We start from the raw sequence: 26491 nt of genomic DNA on the forward strand, positions 1-26491 counted from the left end.
TTACCAGCTATACAAACAGTGCTCCCTGCCTCCACATAGTACAATTTTATTCAACTATGCAATCAGAAGATTATTAACAGCAGATACCCAATTTATACATTATATTGTTTCTTGAGATTGTGCATTTAAAGTGGGGCGGAAAGGTGGAAAGCCTCAGTCTGCTAGACAGAAGATTGGCTTGAGTGAGTCCTGCAGAAGCACAGACTGAAACTGAGCAGGCTGTTATGATAGGCTAGAAAGGGGCTAGGCAGACCATGGAGACAAAGGGTGCCACTGAGGAACACCCAACACCCACTCCCAGACTAAGAATCTTGATGCCATACTCAGGCAGTAGCCCTGAGAAGGCTCCTGCTCCTTCATGAGCGAAGCCAGGTGAGTGGAGGCAGCCAGTAGCTTGAGAGGGACAAAATGGATGACAGATTGGCTAGAAGGCCTGAGTAGATATGACCCTGTGCAACCTAGCCAGAAGCGAATCTTAGAGTCCCTGTGGATGCAGCATCTTGAACACTGTAATTCAAACATGTAAACAAATCTAACCTGGCAAATCTCACAGGATGGAGCTAAATGAAAATCAAGGACAATTTCTTTATAATTTTTTTTTTTTAATTATTGTGAGAGAGAGGGATTTTTACCAACCCTCTGAGGGTGGTGATTTCAGCAGCGAGTGTTTCTGCCTGCTTCTGACTAAATCTTTCTAAAGAATTTCCAAGAGTGTCAGTGTTTTTAAGGATTTTAGGGATTACCAAATCCAGATTATTGGGGCTTTAAATGGTAAGGATGGTAAAATGAAGCTTTATGAAGCACTGAAATGTGTAATGAAAAACTGTTCATTAATCAAGGTTTTCAACACAGTCGTCTTTAGTGCCATCTTTTGACCAAAAAGACAAAGAGCAGTTTGAATCTACAAATGAAAAAGAACTGCTTCATTGTGATTGGTAACTCTACCAACAGCTACTGTACAATTCTGTGTGATATCGTACTACTATTAGGCAGTGTTGGGAAGTAACGGAATACATGTACCGCCGTTACGTATTTAAAATACAAAATATAAGTAACTGTATTCCGTTACAGTTACCGTTTAAAAAGGTGGTATTTAGAATACAGTTACTTTGTTGAAATGAATGGATTACACGGCGGTACTTCCCTGTTTCATATTGTGGCAGGTCAGGACTGTTTGGGTTTTGTTTGACCCAAGGCGGCAGCGTTACGGTTGCCATGGTTACAGGGTGACGCTCTCTCTCTGCGTGTTTCCTGGGTGAGAGAGCGCCGTTTTTGTTGTTGTTGTGCTAAGCTAATAGGCAGAATGCTACAGGTATAGCTCTAAAGTATGGCGTTATTTTTGTGCCACTATTCTGAGCGCACGTAAAAAAATTTGAGCGCACGTAAAAAAAAAATTGCAGGTGCAAGTGTTGCATTTTGAGGAGAAATTTATTTTGAGCGTACAAAAGCTGAATTTGAGTGAACAAAATTCATTGCTGCGTGCAAAAAACGTATTTCAGTGTTTGCGCTTATCCATATACACACACAATAGCACTCCCTCTCGCTCAGTTTTTTTCATTTGCGCTTGCTCGCAATGTGTTGCTTGCGCTCACAACATTCTCTGCTTCGTACGCTCAACTTTCTGTACACCGTTATAAGTGTGCCACAAATCCAACCAATCACAGACTTGGTTTCAAAAATTCTGATTGGCTCTTACAGTCTCCAATTAGCTCGCTAGCTACTGCCTTCCGGAAACACTGTCCACTCAGCCTCGCTTCTTGCAGATCGAGGGATTTTTGATTTACTCTGCAGCTAAAGAAGAGATGGCAGAATCAAACAATGGCTCCAATAATACTACACCACAGTATCAGGTGAGTTTAATTTTTTTTTGTGAATTTAGTAATTTGCTGTCCTTTCTGTTTAATATGCTGTAAAATTGTAGTTACAGATGCAGCTGTAGAGTTTAAGCTAGCCTTATGGGTAATTACCAGCGTAGTTGTCTTACTGAGGCAGTGTATCCTAATCATGTTTTTTAGGGTAATGGTGCAGTTGAGTCAGCAGTAAGAAATCTGGTGTCTTTGCTGCTTAACAACATATCCACAAATCCATATCCACAAATCCTTCAGGGAGGCCAACAGAGAGTGGGCAGCCGGAGCCTAGAAATTTGACTATCCAGCAAGAGATGACAAGGTTTTTGCTTTTTTTTTTTATTTTTTTTTTTTTTTTTACTTTTTGCAATCTTTTCTGTTAAAGTTATTTGGTTTGTGGATTTATCAACATTGATTTTTAAATTAAAATGTGCTATTAAGGACTGATGTCATATTTAATAACTTTATTAAACAATAACCCTTATGTTATGCAACACTGCATTTTTTAAACTCAAGCATTTTCATCCCACAGATCATTTCCAGGATATTTCAAATCAAACTTGAGGCGTGGTAAAAAGAGATGTTTAACATCTACTAAGCAGCTTGTTAAGGCAGGCAGTAAGACCACAGGCCTCAGTTTTTATTTGCTGTCAAAAAACACATCCTACACACCTTTGCCAGCTGATGAGCTTGAACTCCTACAAGCTGGCATGGGGAGACAAACAGTGTCTCTTCCAGAAGATGGTGACCATGCAGAGGTAAGTTTGTATAGTCAGTATTAAAATTAGTCATTGGCAGACGCATTTAGCCTGAATCATATGCCACAGTCCATTTAGTGTTCCATTCTGCTTAACTGTGTTTTTAACTAAGATTTCTAGACTTCTGGAAGAAACCTTTCCAAAAATGGAATATCTTTGTGGAGGATGGCTCTTGCATAAGGCAACAGGTTTGTTGTTAATTCAGTTTTTATGTGTGTTTTTGGCATTCTTGCGTGCTCATACTGCATTATGATTATGTAGTTGATACTTTTGCTGCTTGATTGTTTATGCTATCTTTCTGTCAATAAAGGTGGCGGTGGTCGACGAAAGCTCACTGTAATTCCACCTGAAACAGAAGGCTATTCTGTCAAAACACTGAAAGCTGTGTCAGGAGGTGGCAAATCCACTTTTTACATAGTACCTCTTCAGGAAACATTAGACACATCTCCTCTACCTCCCGACTCACAGCACTTTTCAAAGATGCCAAAGAAGATATGTTACCAGTGTAATGAAGTTATGCCTCTGCAGATGCTTGCAGTACACATCAATACGTGCAAAGGAAAATTCTCTCCTGATGAGACTGATGATGATGAGGTGAGACAATTTTGATGAAATCAAATTGAGCAATTTTGATTAAATAATATAGTATCACAATTACTGTTTTTTGATTCTGCAGGAATCTGAGTTATGCATTGTGAAAAGCAAATGCAAGGTAAACCTAGCACATTACTAAAAACCATAGTAACTACAATGAATTTTGTATTGGTAATGATCTTTTTCCCACTATGCATAACATGTACCCCTTTTTTGAAATTGTAGGTTATTTGTCCAATATGCACTAAGGACTTTCCTGAAGATGAGATCACAGTCCATGCGAGTCTTTGTGGGGATAGGTAATCTATCTTCAGCCGTTTATGAAAAAATGTTAATCAGTAACAGTCCACGCAAACATATGTATTTTTTTTTTTTTTTAAACTTTGTTTTGTCAACAGCTTTCAATGCATGGTGCCTGAAGAAAATGACCAAACTACAGGGACACCAGCTCAAACTTCAGTATGCACAACAGACAGGTACTTTTTGCTCTATTATAGTTCATATACACACTATTATGCAGAACCATTTGTTAAAATTATGTGTAAGATCTTTTACACAATAACTGGGGTTTAATTTCATATAAATATTTTATGATCACACTACTTTAAATTATTGTTAAAGGTTGTTGCACAGAACATGCTGCAATAATTCCTAATCACGTTTAAAGTGGTAGCCTCTTTTAATCTAAAGATGATTATTTTTCTTTGAGAACTTAGGATGTTTTCTACCCTGTTTTTGTTAAGCGTGGAAGATGTATTGCGTTGCCTTGAACAACAAGTCGACACCACAACAGAATTTAAGTTGTGTGTGGACAGAGAAGACCTTCCAGACAGAGGCATTCTCCAATGGCAGAGAAAAAAAGCTGCATCTCCCACCAGTGTTCTTAGGGTGGTTTTCATTGGAGAGGCAGGCGTGGATACAGGAGCACTTAGGAAAGAGTTTTTGAGTGGTGAGTTGCCTATTACCTGTTTTGTCCTAGTGTCAATAAATAATGGATAACCTAAAAATGCAGATATTTTTTGTATGAAAGACATGATTTCAGGTATTGAAAGCAGATTCTTTGAAGGACCTGAGAACAAGGGCAAAAACCCCAAGTATTCTCTGACCGATCTTGATAATGAAAACTTCAGGTTGGTTACATACGAGCTTTGTGTATCACATTTAATACGCATCCGATATTTTTGTAAATGTTACCTGAAAATGAATTATAATCATTTGTCTACACAGAACTGTTGGTGAAATAATTGCAGTCAGCCTCGCCCAAGGAGGCCCATCTCCTGCCTTTTTCAAAGAATGGTGCTACAATTTCCTCTGCTCAGGAGAGGTTGATTTCAGCTGTCTGTCTAAGGAGGACGTTGCAGATGTGGAATCTTCCCTGCTCATCTGCAAAGTGAGCACCTGGTTTAGCTCTGGCACATGATATATTATGAGTATGGTGTTTTTAAACACTTTTAACCTTCTGTATTTCCTCTTTCACATTATACATTTCCAGGTTGAAGATGCAGCAGACATACAGTCTCTGATGTTGTGGGCTGATGAAATTGTCAGCTGTGGATACACAAACCAGATAAAGATGGATAGTAAGGAAAGCATGATCCGGTAAGGGAGAAAAAATCAGAGAGATCATTAACCCATCCCCCCATCCCCAACTAGTTTTTCATTTTGTTTTTTTTTTGTTTGTTTTAAGTGCCATTGTCTTACACTCTACAACAAGACTGATTCCAATGCTACAGCAGCTCCGAAAGGGCATGGAACTGTATGGTCTTGTGAACCTGCTGGCTGTAAATCCTGAAGCTTGCCACAGTTTGTTTGTTCCTGGGAAAATCCTCAAAGTAAGTATTAACATAGCAGCTTCAGTCTGATCCAAAGACAGTCCACTTATCTGTACTGTAGTTATCCTGTATTTATTAGTTTTGAATGAACAATATATCTATAATATAATGTACTTTATTTCCGTATTTACAGCCAGACGCTGATTTCATTATGATGAGCTGCCAACCACATTTCAGTGAAAAGGGGACATCTAGGGAGAGAACTGAGAGGAAGATCATAAATTTTTTGCAAGATTTCTTGCAGGAGATTGAAGTATCAGGTACTACATAGTATTAGCTGTATATACCTATAGTATTGTATGTATACCGTATGCATCTGTTAAATATTTTTGCTTTAACATGCAGGGCACTAGAAAGTATTCTTAGTTGTTAATTTAAAACATTGTAATCCAGATTGCTTTTTATTTAGAAAAGACTTCAGAAACATTTTCAAACATCACAGATGGAAACAAAGGCGGTGCAGGTGGTGAAAAATCAGAGTCTCTTGCTGTCCACCATGTGCTCCAGTGGATGACCGGCCAGTCCCATGTTCCCATCCTTCCTGATGAAAAGAGACATTTCAAAATAACATGCAAGTTTGACCACGAATGTAAGGAGCGGCTGGGAGATCACTCCATTTGTTACCCAGTTGTGAGTGCATGCACTTGTACTGTGACTTTTCCAGTGCAGCATCTGGACACTTACACAGTGTTTAAAACCATAATGAGTGCAGCAGTTAGATATGGTGGTGGATTCCACAGAGTTTAACACATTGTTCTCTTGTAATTTGGAAACTAAATGAGTAAAAATGTTTCTAAACATCAGCTGTTAAGATGTTCGTAGCTGCTTCATGAAAATGACAAGACTTCAAAACTTTGTGTAGGGTCCTACGTTGATAGATAATAAGCAAGTGCTTTGTTTGCTTGTCTACTTGTAATCTGAATGTTTTAGCAAAGAAATCCAGTATTTGAGAACTTAAAAGAGCGTTGACTTTCACGTCCATGTTAAGTGTCACTGTTGGTTTGACACCTGTAGCAAGAATTGTATGTACAGGTCACGACCGTGTGACTCAGAATGTTCCAAGGGATTAATTGTTCTCTGAAGTCCCTCCAGGGTTTCCTCATCCAGTGGGCATTCAACTTCAGGAACCACAACTGTGCTGTTAGATTCTTCTTGCAGTACAGCACTCTCCCAGTCAATGTCTGGATCCTGAAGCTCCTTCAAATCCACAAACATATATAATGGTCATTATTCCAGAATAGGTACTTTTGGGAGGAATGTTATTTTGTGTAAGCGTTTTTTCCATTAAATACAACAATTTAAAAAGAATGCCTTTGTTTTCATGTTCTTCTTACTGTAATTTAGATTAGTGGTAATTGATAAGCAAGAATGTATAAAATCAGCAGAAGCATCTCCCAGATGTGCTACAAGTGTTTAATTTGTTAATTTTAGAAGAGCAGAGTTAACTGCTAACTAAAATTTTGAAATTCAACATTTAAATAAAAACAAAATAAAAAAAATCAGATTATGATCTGGTACCTCAAGTCTCTCGCCCTCGTCCAGCTCTTGTAGATGTCCCATACACCAGAGCTGTTCAGGAGTGAGACCACCTTCTGTCCTGAGGGGATGATTATTCCATCCTCCAACAAAGGTGACAAGATCTGCTCGGAGTCGAGGGACAAAGATGTAGTGGACACCAAAGAGATGAATGACATCTGAAATGTCAAGCAGGCCATCCTCCTCGAGTGAGTGAAGAATATCATGGTACTTGCTAGTGACTGCAATCCAGACATCACGCCAAAGCCGTTCTACTCTGTAAATACATTTGAATTTGGATTTCAGGTATTTCATGCTTCAAATCAATATCAGAACTGCTACAACAATCTACCCATGCAGCCAATAATAATATAAAAAACATCAAAAGACTAACCTCTGATTGTGGACACTCTTTCCAGATATGAAACTCGCTCTCCCTGTTCCTCTTGTGGCAAACATGAAATGTGCAATGTCCAGGTTTTCTACTCCTTGATCTGCCCTAACCCTATGATAAAAATACATTTTTAAGGAATTTTTAAAGTTTTCTTTAATGAAACTTGTTGCTGGCATATAAATTTAATCAGGGCTTAAAACAAACTACATGAGGTACATCATTTTTCAAGTTTGCATAGTTTGCAAATTAGCTAACGTCAGTTATCAAGCGAATAATAATGTACAAAATGATTTTATATTACTTACACGTGGCCGGGACATGCTGTTTTCGTGCTGCTGCTCAGTATTCGACGACATAAAAGAGAGCTACTCAAATATAATTTGGAAAAATTAGTCAGTTGGCATGGTTGTATGATGCAACTACATTACACCAACAATAGTCTTAAAAAATAATATATTTTAAATTAAATAATTAAAGATATTATCCGCAAATTGGTGTTTGATAGAGTTTAGCTGGATTTAGCTACATTTCGGACAGTGTTTCCGGAAGGCAGTAGCTAGCGAGCTGATTGGAGACCGTAAGAGCCAATCAGAATTTTTGAAACCAAGTCTGTGATTGGTTGGATTTGTGGCACACTTATAACGGTGTACAGAAAGTTGAGCGTACGAAGCAGAGAATGTTGTGAGCGCAAGCAACACATTGCGAGCAAGCGCAAATGAAAAAACTGAGCGAGAGGGGGTGCTATTGTGTGTGTATATGGATAAGCGCAAACACTGAAATACGTTTTTTGCACGCAGCAATGAATTTTGTTCACTCAAATTCAGCTTTTGTACGCTCAAAATAAATTTCTCCACAAAATGCAACACTTGCACCTGCAATTTTTTTCTACGTGCGCTCAGAATAGTGGCACAAACATAACGCCATAATTCTAATCTGCTGCTGAGTCTCTTACGCTGATGAAAATGCAGAAAACACAGATCACGAACACCTGTTCAATCAATCACTTTCATTCCACTTTAATCTGCGACAAACTGACGGTTCATCTCTGTTACAGTGTTGCGTTAGACTGCTATATTTTTGTGTTCTTTATGCTGTAGATTTTCACGTCTCTGGAATAGTTGGCAGTATTAAGGATGCTTTTCTGTAAAATCATATTGATATGACCCGTGAATTATTCGTAGATGACAGTTAGATTAATCAGCTGGGAAACTCTGGGTTAACTCAGAGAGCTGAAGATATCGTGGATATGCTGACCTCGCTCTGTGGTGTACAGGTCCGTTTACCCTCATGATTAATATTCACAATAAAAATATTAGCCGAACATCATGAAGTCTGTATGTGTGTCATAGTGTCGAACAACCTTTGTACAGTTAAAGCCAGCAGTTACTACATGACGGAAACACCAACGTTATCTCTTTTATGCGTTTATACGCAGGTCACACTGATTACTGAACAAAAACCCAAAGATCAGCTGTTAATTGAATTTATTTGCTCTCTCTCCTCCTTAAACATGTTTTTAATGTTAGTTCTTTTTCTAACTTCGCTCGGTGTTTCACTATGGGAATCGCCTCGGCGTGACCAACTACGGAAGCTCCAATGACACCACGTCTGTCTATGACAGACCTGTCGAGCCGTGCTCAGGGCTCCGCCCCCTCATACTAACACGGCCGACCAGCTCCTCCTAACTCATTCTTGCTTTCTTCCCGTGAGAAACTACTTTGAGCTCCCTCAGCGCATCCAGGCTAACTTGATTAGCTGCTTAACAGTTCTCAGGCGTCCCGTGTAGGAGTACGTCGCCGAACGCAGTTTTTCCGGTTCCAGTTTGGATCGTGCTGAGTAAGTCCTTCGAAAGAAGTGTACTTAGAGTTGCACTGTGGAACAGCAACCGCGTCAGGCGAGCTGTCCCAGCGGTTCCTGGTTTTAGTTAGCGAGGTAGCCGACGTTGTGTGACTCGGGCTAACGCGTAACGGCGAGCTGTTCGTTCAGTGTCCGGCTAGCATTAACTTGTTAGCAGGCCACGAACCACATTAGCGTCTCACTAGCATTAGCTTGTTGGTCGACCTAGGGTTCGGTTAGCATTAAGTTGCTAACGATATTGGCTAGCAGAGTGCAGCTAACGTGTCACGACGAGCTGACTCCCGCCGCGACTAGATCGGATTTAACACCCGCTGCTAGTCCTAGCTACTTGTGGGCTAACGTGTCGAGACGAGTCTGGTGTAGCCTTTCCGCTAACCATGTCTACGGCTCCTACTCCCGCCAAAAGGTCGGAGCCGAAGGCTAAAGAGGCTGCATCCCGCCCGTGCCCCGCATCATGCGGTGCCACCATCTCGGGCAGGGACCCTCATCCAATGTGCATCGTCTGTATGGGTGCCAAGCATGCTCAGGTTTCACTGGCAGACCCTCAGGGATGCCCACACTGTGCTTTGATGCCAGAGAAAGTCCTGGAAAGGAGGCTGAGAGTAGCAGTAACAAACAGTCAGGACCCCTGCCTGTCGGCGGCTACTGCTACGAACGATATCCGTCATCCGCGAGCCTCCACAAGCTGGGCGGACATGATGGAAGAAGAGTCCCCGCTCATGCCCCCATCGTTCGAGGACCTCCTCGATCAAAACGTGGGCGAGCCGGGTGGCGAGGACGCGGAGGGCGATGCCGACTCCGACCTCCTCGACCTGGAGGACATGGATGAGGAACAGGAGGATGACTCTACCTTTCCTCCCCAGCAGTCCAGGCCACCGAGTGGGGCTGAAGTTGCACCCCTGGTGGACAGCAATTTGTACGAGGTCTGCAAACGGGCTGCTGCCAAGCTAGGCATCCCATGGCCAGCCGCCCAGGATGCCGAAGGGGCAGAACGCGACCTGTATGACGGCAAGAGGCTCCCACCAGCCTTGCCGCCATCGAAGCAGCTTCTGCCAGCAGTCCCGGCCTGCATGAAGGAAATGAGTCGGTATTGGTCAAGCCCTTTTAAAAGCAAGCTTCCGACTAAGGGCTGCTCTAAGCTTGAGATCCAGGGGATGGGTGAACTGGGGCTGACCGAACCCCCAGCAGTGGAGCCTTCAGTGGCGTATCACCTTCACCCTAACCGCAGGGCAATCTCAGCTTCTTCTAGCATTTCTTCGCCCAACAAGATAGATCGCCTCACGGCATCTATTTATCAAAGGACGTACAAATATGCTGCACAGTCAGTATGCTCGCTTAATGCAGTCACACTGCTATCAGCATATCAGGCAGAAATTCTGGAAGACATGGGCCGTCAGCTTGACTCGGGTTCCCCGAACCCAGCCCTCTGGGATGAAATTTGTGTGGTTAATGATCTCATTCTTCGCTCCTCCAGGGGAGCAGTCCAAGGGTGTGGCCGCGTTATGGGCCTTGCAGTCTCAGGTGAAAGAGCCTTGTGGCTAAACCTGTCAGGCCTAGGTGATGCTCAGAAGGCTGAGGTCATGGATGCAGCCTATGACCCAACCAAGGGTCTCTTTGGCCCAGCCATGGAGAGAATGAGAGAAACAAGCACCCGCAGAAAGCAGGAGGGAGAAGCATTCAACCTCTGCTTACCCAGAAAACCCAACTCTCAGCCCCAGCAGGTGCCAAGAGCTGGCTTTGCAGCAACAGCGGCAGCTGTGAGAGGGAGACAGAGTGGGGTCAGAATGCAGAGGGGAGCAGGAGGCCAGCAGGGTGCCCACCAGGCCAAGGTAGAGAACCGAAGACCTTGGGGCAAGCATTCCTTTGCAGCAGTTGCTGCAAAGAACAAGCCGTCACACCCCGGAGAAGGGAAAAAGAAGCGGTCAGCCTAGCACACCTGCAGCATTCTGTGTCACCCCTCTTTTCTTCCCCAAAGAGAAGGAAGGTGTTAGAAGGGGTAACCAAATCACTCCAAAGTTCAGGGTCTCTGGAAGTTTCCAGTTCACCAGGAGCACCCTCTCAGTCTCCTCCTCCAGTTCAGGGAGGACAGACTTGTGGACAAATGGCGCAGTGTCACCAAACACTTCTAAGCACTCTGTCTGTGTCACCAAGCACTGCCCAGAGTCATCAGACACTTCACTGTGGTTTGGGGGTAACAAAAGAAATAAAACGTGCATTTCTGCAGCCAGGCAGTTTGCCAAGGGCAGAATGTCCCCCCAGTTTCAAAATAAAAACAAAAGAAAATCACTGCAGTTTGTCTTTGTTCCCAGCGGGGGGAGCTCACGCTCTTCCCGAGGGGGAGAGCCCCAACTCCTTCCGGGAGACAGGGGTGACGTCACGCTACCGCGTCTTCAAAGGCCCGCTCGCAGCGCGGCTGGAGCGGTGGTGCGCATGCGCAGTTCATCCCTGGGTCTTGTCAACCATTTCCCATGGTTACAGACTACAGTTTGCGGCAAAACCACCGAGATTCGGCGGAGTGTTAGCTTCTGTGGCCAGTCGCGATTCAGCGAATGTGCTGGAGGAGGAAATATCCTCCCTGTTACACAAACAGGCGATCGGAGCGGTTCCGAGCGAAGAAGCTCAGCAGGGTTTTTACTCCCGCTATTTCCTCATCCCAAAAAAGGACGGAACGTCGCTCCATCCTATTCTGGATCTACGTGTGTTAAACAAGCATTTGAGAAAGTACACGTTCAGAATGCTCACACACAAGACGCTTTGTCGCTCAATTCACACAGGCGATTGGTTTGTTACAATCGACCTGTCAGACGCATATTTCCACATCGCCATTTATCCTCCACACAGGAAATATCTCAGGTTCGCTTATCAGAGCGTAGCGTACGAGTTTCAAACTATCCCATTCGGGCTATCCTTAGCTCCAAGGGTGTTCAGCAAATGTGTGGAGGCAGCGCTGTCTCCGTTAAGGAACAGCGGCATCAGAATATTCTCTTACATAGACGATTATCTAATATGCTCACGATGGCGCGAGCAGGTGATCAAAGACTCCGAGGTGGTAGTGAATCACCTCACGGAGCTAGGGTTCACAATCAACCTGGAAAAGAGCCACTTGGAACCCGCACAGTTGACAGAGTATCTGGGGCTCAGAATAGACTCAATCTCTTATCGTATCGCACTTTCAGAGCGGAGGATCGCATCCTTCACTCACTGTCTTTCCTGTTTTCAGCTGGGGAAAGTCGTGCGGTTCCGACACTGTCTCCGCCTCCTCGGCCTCATGGCCTCGGTGATATCGGTGGTACATTTGGGGCTGCTTATGATGAGAGATTTTCAGCGGTGGGTCGCTTCTCTGCAGCTGTGCCCTCGCCGACATCTCAATCGTGGTGTAAAAATAACGCAGCCGTGTATCGCGGCTCTCCGGCCTTGGAGGAGCCCGACAGCTCTCGCGGCGGGGGTACCTCTCGGGGCAGTATCATCCAGGGTGACCCTGACCACAGATGCATCCCTGTCAGGTTGGGGTGCAACTATGATGGGCAGAGCAGTGAATGGCGTTTGGTCACAGAGACTCGCTCTGAATCACATAAATGTGCTGGAGCTCCGCGCGGTGCTCCTAGCCTTGCGGCATTTTCTGCCGTATCTCCGGGGTCAACATGTTTTAGTGAAAACAGACTACTCCACTGTAGTTGCTTATATCAACCGCCAGGGCGGCACCCGTTCCCGGCAGCTACACAGGTTAGCCAGGGAAATAATTATGTGGAGCAGCACTCGGCTCCTCTCCCTTCGGGCAACTCACGTGCCAGGGATTCTGAACAGGGGGGCGGACCTCCTGTCCAGAGGAAATCCACTGTTCGGAGAATGGAGGCTTCACCCACAGGTGGTGGAGCAGATTTGGCAGAGATACGGCCGGGCTGCCGTAGATCTCTTCGCCTCGCGAGAAAACACACAGTGCCCTCTGTTTTTCTCCCTGTCAGACGCACATGCGCCACTGGGCGTGGATGCGCTGGCCCACCCATGGCCAAAAACTCTGCTGTATGCTTTCCCTCCCCTCAGCCTGATCGCCCCAACACTGATCAGAGTGAGGGATCAGGGGCTGTCACTGATTTTAATAGCTCCACGGTGGCCATCCAAACACTGGATAGCAGAAATCATCCAGCTTCTGGTGGACGAGCCATGGCCACTCCCCATCCGCAGGGACCTTCTGTCTCAGGCGCGGGGGGAGATATACCATCCCCATCCAGACCAGGTTGCTCTCTGGGCCTGGCCCGTGAAAGGTGGAATTTGAAGGCAGCAGGCATGCCTCCGAAGGTTATTGAAACCATTCAGAATGCCAGAGCCTCCTCCACTCGTTCCGTTTACAGCAGTAAATGGCGTGTTTTTGAAGAGTGGTGCCATGAAAAGCAGATTATCCCTTTTCAGTGTTCAGTGGTGGAGCTGTTGTGCTTTCTTCAAGACTTGCTGGACAAAAGGAAGGCTTTTTCCACTATAAAGGTCTATTTAGCAGCTATTTCAGCCTGCCACGTGGGGTTTGGTGATAAACCTGCCGGGCAGCATCCCCTTGTATGTCGCTTCATGAGAGGGGCGCGTCGAACGCTCCCAGTTTCTAGACCACTGGTCCCTTTATGGGATCTATCAGTCGTTTTAGACGCCCTCTCCCACCACCCCTTTGAGCCTATTGGGGCAGTGGGGTTGAAGTTTCTCTCTCTTAAAACCACTCTGCTGTTGGCTCTAACCACAGCCAAGCGAGTTAGTGAATTACAGGCTCTGTCTATTCACCCCTCTTGTCTACAGCTGGCCCCGGGACTCACTAAAGCACTCCTGAGGCCTAACCCAGCCTTTGTCCCTAAAGTATTGGAAACGTCATACAGGTGCTCTACAGTAGAGCTCCTAGCTTTTCACCCCCCTCCATTCTCTTCAGAGAGGGAGCAGAGGCTGAACACTTTGTGCCCTGTCCGGGCCTTGGGGACTTATGTTGACAGAACAGCTGGATTCAGGAAGTCGGATCAGCTGTTTGTTTCCTGGGCCTCCCCTCACAAGGGCAGGCCCGTGTCACGCCAGAGGCTAGCTCATTGGATTGTAGAGGCCTTAGCTCTGGCTTATAGGTGTAAGGGTTTGCAGGCCCCTCCGGGGCTCCGAGCACACTCCACTAGGGGTGTGGCCACATCCTGGGCGTTGTTCAGAGGTGTATCAGTCCAGGATATTTGTGCGGCAGCAAGCTGGGCTACGCCGCACACGTTTGTCCGGTTTTATAGGCTGGATGTTGCACAGTCATCCCTGGCTCAGACAGTGCTGGATTCTGGTGCCTCAGGTTCGACCTGAGATCCTGGAGTAGCACTGGAGAGTAGCTTCGGGAGCTGGCGCAATCCGAGAGTGGGCCATATCTCCCATAGTGAAACACCGAGCGAAGTTAGAAAAAGAACGTTGGGTTACTTAACGTAATCCCTGGTTCTTTGATAACAGAGTGAGGTGTTTCACCAACACTTCCCTCCTTGCTTAGGCACGGAAAGAAATCTGCTTGGAATGAGTTAGGAGGAGCTGGTCGGCCGTGTTAGTATGAGGGGGCGGAGCCCTGAGCACGGCTCGACAGGTCTGTCATAGACAGACGTGGTGTCATTGGAGCTTCCGTAGTTGGTCACGCCGAGGCGATTCCCATAGTGAAACCTCACTCTGTTATCAAAGAACCAGGGATTACGTTAAGTAACCCAACGTTATAATTCAGAATTGGCGAGTGAAACACGTAGGACACATAAGAACATCAGGAAATAAAACCCCAATAAATATAACCTCAGTAAAGAAGTCCGTGTCAGCGGGGATTATTACAGCTGTGTACCGGGGCCTGCGCTTTGTCGGCGGTAATAACAGCTCGATTGCTTGCGAGGCGAGCGGGTCTATCCCCCGCTTTGCCGTGAGACTGGGCAGACATCTCCGAAATCATCGAAGCACTTTTGCAAAGAGGCTCTATCTTGAGAAACCGACCAGACACATGAAGATTAAACCACTACATTCTCGGCTAAAAAAATATTAAAACTGTATTTGGTGACACACACAAACAGGGTTTTTCAAAGTTCAGTTCTGTTAGTTTCCACATGCTGGTTGTTGTGTGCTAAAAACAATGGCCACCAGGCCAAAGCAATTGTTTTGAGTCGATCAGCGTTAACCCCGCCCCCTGATTTGGATGGGTGAGGTTGACAGATAAAATTATTTCATGGTGAGAGCCAGGCGCCAGGACTGCCAAAATGAAATAAATAAATATATCATTAAATAATTAATTAAATGTGTCAATAATTAATTAAAATGTGAAATACATAAATAATTAATTAAATGTGTCAATAATTAATTAATTACATGTGTCATAACTATTTATTTAATTAATTATTTCCCATTTTAATTAATTATTGCCACCTTTAATTAATTATTTAATGGTGTATTTAATTAATTCATTATGGCAGTCCTGGCGTTCCATACAAGAGAGAGAGGGTGAGAGAAATAAAAAAAAAAACCACGGCTCGCTATAAGGAGCCAGCTCTCGTTGTTCACGTCAAAGACCCGGCTCTAAGAGCCATTTCGTTCGCGACTGACCCATCACTAGTGTCCAGTCGGTGTCTGTGTCTGCCCTGGTCTCTCGTCTCTGTTCCCTCTGTTGCAGTGTCTGCTTGTGAGTCTGTCTCTGTAAGTTCATTCTGTGTTTCCTGTTTTACTTTGAAAGTCCGTGTCTCATGTTAATGTGTCTGGTTTTGCTTCCTTTGTCTCGTCCGCCCTGATTTGCCCCAGCTGTGCTCCTCTCCTGTCTCTCATTCCCTGATTGCTCCCTCTGTGTATTTTAGCCCTATGTTTTCATTTGTCCGTGTTGCGATCTACCCTCATCCTATGCTGTGTGTTCTGCCTGTCAGCCTGTTTGATTTTGTAGTTTTCAGTGTAGTTTTTGTTTTTCTTACAATAAATCCAAGTTTGAGTTTACCTTCTAGAGAGACCAGTGATCAGCATTGTGGAGCACGACGTCCGAGCGGCATTGAGGAGAGTGAACACAAGGAAAGCGGCGGGGCCAGACGGCATCACCGGCCGTCTGCTGCACTGCTGTGCTGACCAGCTAGCAGGTGTGTTCACTTCCATCTTAACGAGTCCCTGGAAGACCGAAGTCTGTGGTCCCCACATGCTTCAAAAGATCCACCATCATCCCTGTGCCCAAGAACAGCAAACCCTCATCCCTGAACGATTACCGGCCAGTTGCACTGACCTCAGTAGTAATAAAGGTGTTTGAGAGGCTGCTGAAGAACATCATTTCCTCCTCCATCCCAGACACCACAGATCCTCTCCAGTTTGCCTACCGACCCAACAGATCCACAGAGGACGCCATCGTCCACGTCCTGCACACCACCCTCAGCCACGTGGACAAGAAACAGGGTAACTATGTGAGAATGCTGTTTGTTGTTCAGCGTTTAACACAATAGTGCCCAGCAGATTGTTCACAAAGCTGAGGGATCTGGGACTCAAAAGCCGTCTGTGTGCATGGGTGTTGGACTTCCTCACTGGCAGAACTCAGGTGGAGAGGGTGGGTAGATGCGTCTCTAACAGCATCACCATCAACACAGGAGCACCACAGGGATGTGTCCTCTCGCCACTGTTCTACTCCCTGAGTTGAAGAGCCCCCGAGTTGGCTTGATTTCTATATTGGTTAGAATTAAGATTATTTTTATTTTTCCAGTTAATGAGGCCTTTTTTTTTGGCAATGCATAGTGCAGTGAAAACCATGTGGGCTATATTCTTTTCTGTAGTGCCATAATCTAAGTTGCCCAACAAACACACTAAAGGGGAAGTTGGAATGTTACATTTCAGACACTTTGATAAGTCTTCACATATCTCACTCCAACGCTTCTGAGCTGGTGGACAGAATCAAAGAGTGTGGATGTAATTGTCCGGTGTATTGGCTTGACAGTGTGAGCAGTTGTTGGAGGACAAAAAGACCATTTTGAACATCCGATGACCTGTATAGTGTACTCTATGTAATATTTTGTATTGAATTAACTGAAGACTGGGCTTTCTAATTAAATGAAAGGTTTTTATGCATACCTAAGTGTAACCATGGTTTCCATCAGCCGTTGGAATGTGCTTGGTGCATTGGTAATCCCCTGTGGCATTCGATTAAACTCCCAGAATCCTAATGGGCAGACAAAGGCAGTCTTCGCTTTATCCTTCTCCTCCATTTCAATTTGGTAGTATCCTGACTTGAGGTCTAGCACTGTGAACCACTTTGATCCTGCAAGTGCGGAGAAGGTGTCTTCCAGTTTAGGCAGAGCATAAGCATCTTTGATTGTTTACAGATTGAGTTTGCGGTAGTCAATACAAAGACGTACACTGCCGTTCTTTTTGCGCGCAACCACAATTGGAGAGGCAAATGGTGAGTCGGATTCTCTGATAACTTCAGAGTCAAGAAGTTCTTGCAGGTGTTTCCTTACAGCATCAAGATCTTGAGGATGAATTGATCGTGGTCTTTGCTTGAAAGGGGTTGGATCAGACAATTTGATTTGGTGTTTAACTTTGTCGGTCCTGCCAAAATACAGATCGTGTTTGGCAAATACTTCAGGAATACTGTTGAGCTTTTGAACAATGCGTTCTCTCCAGTCTGAAGTTATAGGGGAATCTCCAAAGTTGTATTGTGGTTGAGATGGAGGTAACGACTCTGTAGACTGGTCTGAATAATGGATGTGACTTCCTGGAAGGCACTGATTTCTGCAAAGATAGCTCGAGCTGGAATGTGGATTTCATGGTCAGAGTCATTACTCACTACAACAGTCAGAAAACATGGCCGACGTTGAGGTAAGTCCACAAGGCAGGTTTTTACCATGAGTCCACCAGGCAGAGAACTGGAGGTGGGGTGTTCCAGAATAACTGCTATCTCACCTTGGAATAGCCCTGTGACCAGGCATCCCTCAAGGACAGTGGTTTGGCCGGCAGTAATGGTATGTGGTTGGTCTGACTTCAAGATTACAGGAGCATACTGGTTGTTTGAATTCTGGACATGGCGACACTGGAGGATTTTATAAACTGCAATGTAAGCGGAACCAGTTGGCAGGAATGACTGCTCAGGGTGGGTATCACAGTGTTTGCTGTAAGCAACATCAAGAGTGTTGGTGCCAACAAGTATCATTGGGTATGATTGCTGGACATCAGGCAAGGACAAGTGTATCTACATCAATGGATGAAACAAGAAAATCAGCTGGGAACATCATGTTAATCTCAATGTATCCCAGGTAAGGTACGGCTTGTCCAATTGCTCCTTCTACTTCCAACAGATCATTTAGTGGTTTCATTGGGTGGTCTGAAAGATAAGTATTATAGAAGGAATGGTAGTAACCTGAGAGCCAGTATCAAGAAGACAGTTGAAATGGTTGCCCTTGATTTGAATTTGTCCTGTGCTTTTGGTCCCCACAAGCCCTTTTGGCAGCAATGGAAACTTGTTGTGCATTATGGTATCCCAGAACGGTTGCACAGTGACCAAGGCCCTGACTTTGAATCCAGAATCATCTGAGAGCTTTGTGAAATGGCTGGGATCCACAAAATAAGAACCACTCCATACCATCCAAGAAGCAATCCTTTTGAATGGTTTAACCAAACATTACTGGATATGCTAAGAACACTGACAGCTCAACAGAAATCTCATTGGAAAGATTGTAAAGCCCCTGGTGCATGCATACAATTGCACAAGAAATGATGTTACAGGTTTCTCACCATATGAGCTCATGTTTGGCCGCCAACCTCGCTTACCGGTGGACTTAGCCTTTGGACTACCCCTTGACAAAGAAGGATCAACATCCCACACACAATATGTGGAAAAACTAAAGTCCCACCTGGAAGAAAGTTACAAGCTGGCCATTGAAAACTAAGAAAAAGTGATGAAACGTAACAAAAACAGATTTGATAAGAATGTCACTGCATCACAGCTGAATGTTGGAGACAGAGTTCTTGTGAGGAACGTGCGGGTAAGAGGCAAACACAAGCTTGCAGATAAATGGGAGTCATCTGTGTACATTGTAGTGAAGAAAGCCGGCAATCTTCCTGTGTATACAGTTTGACCCGAAGACCAAGACAAGCCCCTGAGGACTTTACATCGAGACCTCCTACTGCCCTGTGGGTATTTACCACCTTCTGAAAATGAAATGCTTACTAAGCAAAAGGGAAAAATGCCTGAGTTACCTGTGTCTCCTGTACATGCTGCTGCTGCTGCTGCTGTTGCTGCTGCTGATGACAATGACAAAGGGGAACTCATCTCATACCTACCTTTTCCTTTCTTTGCTGAACCTGTCACTTTCACAACAACCATTGACTTACCCAATACTCCGCAATCTGTTCCAGTTATCGACCAGCCAGATGTCCCTGTAGTATTGGCTACAGAGGAAGAGAACACAGAGGAACCTATACCTGTACCTGTTGAAGAGGAACAAGTTATTGATAACAAAACCTTGGAAGCTGGCTTTGAGCCAGTTGAGCTTGCAGAAACCTCTCATGATGAAGAAAGTCTATCTTCTGATCCAGTTATTCCAGAACCATCCAGTAATAACTTGTCACAACACTCACCTACTGAATCAGAGCCTCTGAGTCCTGAGGCAGAACCACCCTTAAGGCACTCAACCCGCACCAGGAATCCTCCTGATCGGCTGCAGTACATCAAGCCTGGTAAGCCTCTGTTAAAGAGCGTTCAGACCTTTCTGCATGAGTTAGGTTCTGTCTTCTCCTTTGCTCTTCAAGACGATGAAGAAGAGGATACGATGCCTTCACACTTCAGCCAACCAGTCATTCGCTGCCAGCCTAGTCCATGTACGAGGACATCCATGGGATTGGGGGGGGGAGTGTAACCATGGTACCATCTGACCCCACTTCCGCCAATCCCTTTATCGTGGCGGGAATGAACCCCGTATAAGTTCCGGGTCAATCAGCTCAGCTGCATGTTCCCTGCTCCCCTGACTGCTGTTGTCCTGGTTGGCGTTCTTGTCAGATATTGACAAATTACAGACTACATACCAGTTGACTGCGTGCAATAACCTGTCCGATTTATTCACCTTTACACCCTCTCTCAATCGACTCAACGGTGAGTTATTTGTTTGTTTTGTTTTGTCACAATTAATGAAAATGCGGAGCCGCGGTCGCGCATTCTAAAACGCCGGTAAGCTAATGCTAGGCTAGTGACAGTAAGTGCAATAACTGGTTTTATTTATTGAATATTGTTGTTTTTGTTTATTTCACTATGGCCGAATGTTGAATTAACGTATCAAGAGTTGAGCGAGTGATTTGATTTTTGTAGTTCTGGATGTTTTTTGTTACTTTTCTGATTAAATGCCAAAACGGCCTATGAGACGTTTGAATTGAGTTAAACTCCCTTTAGATTATTGAACTTGTTGCGCAACACCTGTGATTAAATGTGTTAATTGATTAATTTTGGATAATGTTTATTAGCTTTGATGGGACCCATGAGAATGTTTTTGTATAATAGTATTTTGAATGAAATTCATTATAAGATGACTATAATACGTTATGATTTGTTTGGTTATTGGTTTATTGATTGTTGTATAAAATATGGCATTATTTGACTTTGTTATTTATGGATTTATTAAATTTGGTTTTATCATGGCAGTCGAACGCTGTTTAAATTAAATATTGAATGATAATTTATGTTTGTGACCTTGTTTAGGTCCGGTTTTTTTTTTCTCCCGCGATCACAGCCCTGGTCAGCGCAGGATGGCGAGCCACCCGACCACCGTTACATTGTGGTAGGAATCGTGAACCTATGGACTGAGTTAAACTGTTGACACATGACCTATCACAGGTCCATGGAACTAAACTAAATCTCATACTGGACTAAACCTCATCCCACCTCCGTTTTGGAATGTAATAAGCTGTTTTGTATTGTCAACATTATTTTTGTTCACTGATATATATATATATATATATTAGGGGTGCAACGATACACAAAATTCACGGTTCGGTTTGGTTTGATACTTGTTCATGCCTTTTTAGTTTGTTATTTATTAAAATTATAAATATATATTTTAACTCAAAAGTACAGTTTTTAAATGTAATGTTGCTGAAACAACAAAGTAATTAAAAACAATTATATCTGATTGAGGAATCACTCAACTTTGGAAAAGAGAGTTTATTACAGAGAAATGGCTCTTTTCAAAATAAAAGCTATACTATACACTTCTTCTGGGGTATATTCTCAGCAGCATATTATCCTCTTAAGCCCCAAGGGGGTTTCTGAGCTTCCTGCTGGAAAATGTAATGCCCAAATTTAATTGATTATTTCTCTGCAATTACAAACTATAATATAACCCTTTGAAAAATATGCCTCAGATCACATTTGGTTCCAGAAATCCAGTAACCAACATATAAACATCATCTGTGCAAAGATTTATGTTTCTAAAGTGAAACAGTGAAAAATTGTCAATCGATATTGAACCATGTTATATATATATATATATATATATATATATATATATATATATATATTAGGGGTGCAACAATACTCGTATCGATATTGAACCGTTCGATACAGTGCTTTCGGTTCGGTACGCATATGTATCGAACAATACAAAATTTTTAATTTATTTTATCAACTTTCCTTCTGACGATGCTGTCTGCGTTGAGTGCTCAGTGGATCTGCGCTCCACAGTGCGGCCTAGGCGGAGTAGTCTAACGCAGATTCACTGAGCGCAGGGCAAGCTAGCGGGACAGAAGTTAAGCTCTCCTTGCAACATGGTAAATTGAACCTCCCCCACCATCATTCAGATCTGGCGTTTGGAACTATTTTGGTTTTCATGTGATTCAATTCAATTCAATTCAATTTTATTTATATAGCGCCAAATCACAACAAATGTCGCCTCAAGGCGCTTCATAGATACAGAGAAAAGCCCAACAATCATATGACCCCCTATGAGCAAGCACTTTGGCGACAGTGGGAAGGAAAAACTCCCTTTTAACAGGAAGAAACCTCCGGCAGAACCAGGCTCAGGGAGGGGCGGCCATCTGCTGCGACCGGTTGGGGTGAGAGAAGGAAGACAGGATAAAGACATGCTGTGGAAGAGAGACAGAGATTAATAACAGATACGATTCAATACAGAGAGGTCTGTTAATACATAGTGAGTGAGAAAGGTGACTGGAAAGGAAAAACTCAATGCATCATGGGAATCCCCCGGCAGCCTACATCTATTGCAGCATAACTAAGGGAGGATTCAGGGTCACCTGGTCCAGCCCTAACTATATGCTTTAGCAAAAAGGAAAGTTTTAAGCCTAATCTTAAAAGTAGAGATAGTGTCTGTCTCCCGAATCCAAACTGGAAGCTGGTTCCACAGAAGAGGGGCCTGAAAACTGAAGGCTCTCCCTCCCATTCTACTTTTAAATACTCTAGGAACAACAAGTAGGCCTGCAGAGCGAGAGCGAAGTGCTCTAATAGGGTGATATGGTACTACAAGGTCATTAAGATAAGATGGGGCCTGATTATTTAAGACCTTGTATGTGAGGAGCAGGATTTTGAATTCAATTCTGGATTTAACAGGAAGCCAATGAAGGGAAGCCAAAACAGGAGAAATATGCTCTCTCTTTCTAGTCCCTGTCAGTACTCTTGCTGCAGCATTTTGGATTAACTGAAGGCTTTTCAGTGAGTTTTTTGGACATCCTGATAATAATGAATTGCAGTAGTCCAGCCTGGAAGTAATAAATGCATGAACTAGTTTTTCAGCGTCACTCTGAGACAGGATATTTCTAATTTTAGAGATGTTGCGCAAATGGAAGAACGCAGTCTTACATATTTGTTTAATATGTGCGTTGAAGGACATATCCTGGTCAAAAATGACTCCAAGGTTCCTCACAGTGTTACTGGAGGCCAAGGTAATGCCATCCAGAGTAAGAATCTGGTTAGATACCAAATTTCTAAGCTTTTCAGCGCCGAGTACAATGACCTCAGTTTTATCTGAGTTGAGAAGCAGAAAGTTAGTGGCCATCCAAGTCTTTATGTCTTTAAGACATTCCTGCAGTTTAACTAATTGGTGTGTGTTATCTGGCTTCATGGACAGATAGAGCTGGGTGTCATCTGCATAGCAGTGAAAATGTATGCTATGTCTTCTAATGATGCTGCCTAGGGGAAGCATGTATAATGTAAACAGAATTGGTCCTAGCACTGAACCCTGTGGAACTCCATAATTAACCTCAGTGTGTGAAGAGGACTCTCCATTTACATGCACAAATTGGAGTCTATTAGATAGATATGATACAAACCACTGCAGTGCAATACCTGTAATACCTACAGCATGTTCTAATCGCTCTAATAGAATATTATGGTCAACAGTATCGAATGCTGCACTAAGGTCAAGAAGGACAAGCACAGAGATGAGTCCACTGTCAGAGGCCATAAGAAGATCATTTGTAACCTTCACTAAAGCTGTTTCTGTGCTGTGATGAGCTCTGAAACCTGACTGAAACTCTTCAAATAAACCATTCCTCTGCAGATGATCTGTTAGCTGTTTGACAACTACTCTTTCAAGGATTTTTGATATGAAAGGAAGGTTGGAGATTGGCCTATAATTAGCTAAGACTGCTGGGTCTAGAGATGGCTTTTTGAGTAAAGGTTTAACTGCAGCCACCTTGAAGGCCTGTGGTACATAGCCGATTATTAGAGATAGGTTGATCATATATAAGATCGAAGAATTAATCAATGGCAGAACTTCTTTGAGCAGTTTTGTAGGAATGGGGTCTAAAAGACACGTTGATGGTTTGGAGGAAGTAATTATTGACGTTAACTCAGAAAGATCGATTGGAAAAAAAGAGTCTAACTTAACATCAATGGAACTACAAGTAGCTGTAGATAATATTACATCTGTGGGATGATTATTGGTAATTTTTTCTCTAATGATAAAAATTTTATTTGTGAAGAAGTTCATGAAGTCATCACTAGTTAACGTTAAAGGGATGGTTGGCTCAAAAGAGCTCTGGCTTTTTGTCAGCCTGGCTACAGTGCTGAAGAGAAACCTGGGGTTGTTCTTATTTTCTTCAATCAGTGACGAATAGTAAGCTGTTCTGGCTTTGCGGAGGGCTTTCTTATAAAGCAACAAACTATTTCTCCAGGCTAAATGATGATCCTCTAAATTTGTGACACGCCATTTCCTCTCCAGATTACGAGTCGTCTGCTTGAGGGTACGTGTTTGAGAATTATACCACGGGGTCATGTACTTCTGATTAGAGACCTTAGTTTTCACTGGAGCTACAGTATCCAGAGTCGTACGTAGTGAGGAGGTGAAATTATTAACAAGATAATCGACCTCTGTTGGGGTAGCGTTCAGATAGCTGCTCTGCTCTGTGTTGGTACAGGGCATTGACGATGATAACAGTGGCTGGATTATATTCTTAAACTTAGTTACAGCGCTTTCAGAAAGACATCTACTTTGATAAAGTCCACTCTCCACTGCTGCGTAATCAATTATTGTAAATGTAAATTTTATCAAGAAATGATCAGACAGGAGAGGGTTTTCAGGAAACACTGTTAAATGTTCAGTTTCTATGCCATATGTTAAAACCAGATCTAGAGTGTGATTAAAGTGGTGGGTGGGTTCTTTTACATTTTGAGAGAAACCAATTGAGTCTAACAACAGATTAAATGCCATGTTGAGGCTGTCATTTTTAGCATCTACATGGATGTTAAAATCACCCACAATAATTATTTTATCTGAGCTCAGAACTAAATCAGATATAAAGTCTGAGAAATCAGACAGAAACTCTGTGTAAGGCCCAGGTGGACGATAGATGATAACAAGTAAGACTGGTTTCTGAGTTTCACAGCTGGGGTGGATAATGTTAAGCATCAGGCTTTCAAATGAATTAAAAGTCTGTCTTGGTCTTTCATTAATTAATAGACTGGTGTGAAAAATTGCTGCCACACCGCCCCCTCGACCTGTGCTTCGAGATTTCTGGTAGTTAGAATGACTCGGGGGTGTTGATTCATTTAAGCTAACATAATCATCCTGCTGCAACCAGGTTTCTGTAAGGCAGAGTAAATCAATTTGTTGATCATTTATTAAGTCATGTACTAACAGAGACTTGGAAGAGAGAGACCTAATATTTAATAATCCACATTTCACTGTTTTACTCTTTGGTTCAGATGTGGATACTGTATTGTTCTTTCTTTGTAAATGTTTAAGTTGTTTGTTGCTGGTTTTTAGTTTGTTTTTTGTCTTTTTGGAAGCAGACACAGTCTCTATGGAGATGGGTTTTTGGGGGGGTAGCAGGAGGAGAGAAGCTGCAGAGAGGCGTGTAAGACTGCAACTCTGCTTCCTGGTCCCAACTCTGGATAGTCATGTTTTGAGGGGTTTAATAAATTTGTCCATATTTCTAGAAATGAGAGCTGCTCCATCCAAAGTGGGATGGATGCCATCTCTCCTAACAAGACCAGGTTTCCTCCAGAAGGTTTGCCAATTATCTATGAAGCCCACATCGTTTCTGGGACACCACTCAGACAGCCAGCAATTTAAGGAGAACATGCGGCTAAACATGTCACTCCTGGTCTGATTGGGGAGGGGACCAGAGAAAACTACAGAGTCCGACATTGTTTTGGCAAAGTTGCACACCGATTCAATATTGATTTTAGTGACCTCCGATTGGCGTAACCGGATGTCATTACTGCCGACGTGAATTATGATTTTATTGAATTTACGTTTACCCTTAGCCAGCAGTTTTAAATTTCCTTCAATGTCGCCTGCTCTGGCCCCTGGAAGACAATTGACTATGGTTGCCGGTGTCTCTAGCTTCACATGTCTGAGAACAGAATCACCAATTACCAGAGTTTGACCCCCAGCGGGTGTGTCACCGAGTGGGGAAAAACGGTTAGACACATGAACGGGTTGGTGGTGTACCTGGGGCTTCTGTTTAGGACTACGCTTCCTCCTCACCGTTACCCAGCCTTTCCCCAGCTGCTTGGGGTCTGCCGGGGAACAGCTAGCGGGGCCTACGCTATCTTCGGCTGCACCAGCTACAGGGGCCTGGCTAGCTAAGGGTGAGTGCAAGGTGCGAAGCCGAGTCTCCAGATCAGTAATCCTGGCCTCCAGAGCTGCAAATATGCTACATTTGTTACAGATATCATTACCGCTAAAGGAGGCCGAGGAGTAACTAAACATCTGACACAATGAGCAAGAAAGTGCAGAAGGGACAGGTGAAGTAGCCATGGTGCTAACGGGTCGGCTACGAGCTAAGCTAGCGAAACAGTACAGAGACAGTGAGTGACAGTGAGTGAATACTTTGGCTATAAATTAGGTAGTGAGTACACAGAAAGTGTGCTTCGGATGAAGCACGTGAAGATTATACACAGAGCGAGCGAACACCAAGTGACAGCGCCACCAACAATGCCTGTGATGTATGACCCTGAAGGTAAGCGCGTCATGGACAAAAGTAAAACAGTATGTCGGATGTGCCATGCAATGCTCAATTACATGGGTGGGAACTACTGCGTTAGCGCAGTTAGCTCGTTAACGTGTTGGCCGTCCAGCCCCACGCACAGGGCGATCCGCGGTAGCTCGTTAACGGACATTTGCCGTGTTGTGGCGTTAACGTCATTTCAACGAGATTAACGCTGACAGCACTAGTGGGAACACAACAAATATGACTGCACATTTACACCGACATCACCCTAGTGCAAAGACAAGTGGAGGCAGACAAAAACAACAAGCACGC

At 43.8% G+C, this 26491-nt stretch overlaps 2 protein-coding genes and 1 long non-coding RNA gene across 7 annotated transcripts; 2 read left to right on the plus strand and 1 right to left on the minus strand.

Moving 5' to 3' along the window:
- Window positions 1-1557: 1557 nt before the first annotated feature.
- On the plus strand, window positions 1558-6330 carry LOC148097953 (G2/M phase-specific E3 ubiquitin-protein ligase-like). Of its 5 annotated transcripts, none has more exons than XM_087830849.1 (15): window positions 1558-1850; window positions 2016-2169; window positions 2380-2605; window positions 2718-2793; window positions 2916-3199; window positions 3282-3317; window positions 3425-3498; window positions 3598-3675; window positions 3943-4148; window positions 4230-4329; window positions 4427-4589; window positions 4692-4798; window positions 4887-5031; window positions 5165-5291; window positions 5441-6330. In XM_087830849.1, the coding sequence occupies exons 2-15, from the start codon at window positions 2162-2164 to the stop codon at window positions 5776-5778; spliced, it is 1968 nt and encodes a 655-aa protein (XP_087686975.1). In that variant the 5' UTR covers window positions 1558-1850; window positions 2016-2161; the 3' UTR covers window positions 5779-6330. The 5 variants fall into 5 exon arrangements, with proteins under 5 accessions (XP_087686975.1, XP_087686977.1, XP_087686976.1 ...); XM_087830851.1 differs by having other exon boundaries at window positions 5474-6330; XM_087830850.1 differs by having other exon boundaries at window positions 2106-2169.
- LOC148097954 (uncharacterized) lies at window positions 5379-7022 on the minus strand. Its single transcript, XR_015716683.1, has 3 exons — window positions 6941-7022; window positions 6550-6823; window positions 5379-6228 (listed from the first exon to the last, which is right to left on the minus strand). It is a non-coding gene; the product is annotated as an uncharacterized LOC148097954 (long non-coding RNA).
- A 4766-nt stretch (window positions 7023-11788) lies between these two features.
- LOC148097955 (uncharacterized) lies at window positions 11789-16424 on the plus strand. The gene is made up of 4 exons (XM_087831080.1): window positions 11789-14093; window positions 15751-15879; window positions 16010-16186; window positions 16234-16424. Exons 1-4 carry the CDS (start codon window positions 11804-11806, stop codon window positions 16422-16424), a joined length of 2787 nt encoding a protein of 928 aa, XP_087687206.1. The 5' UTR covers window positions 11789-11803.
- The last annotated feature ends 10067 nt before the right edge of the window (window positions 16425-26491 follow it).

This window comes from Neolamprologus brichardi, chromosome 17, assembly GCF_056152115.1.
Source record: "Neolamprologus brichardi isolate AB-2024 chromosome 17, ASM5615211v1, whole genome shotgun sequence".
Classification (NCBI taxonomy): Eukaryota; Metazoa; Chordata; class Actinopteri; order Cichliformes; family Cichlidae; genus Neolamprologus; species Neolamprologus brichardi.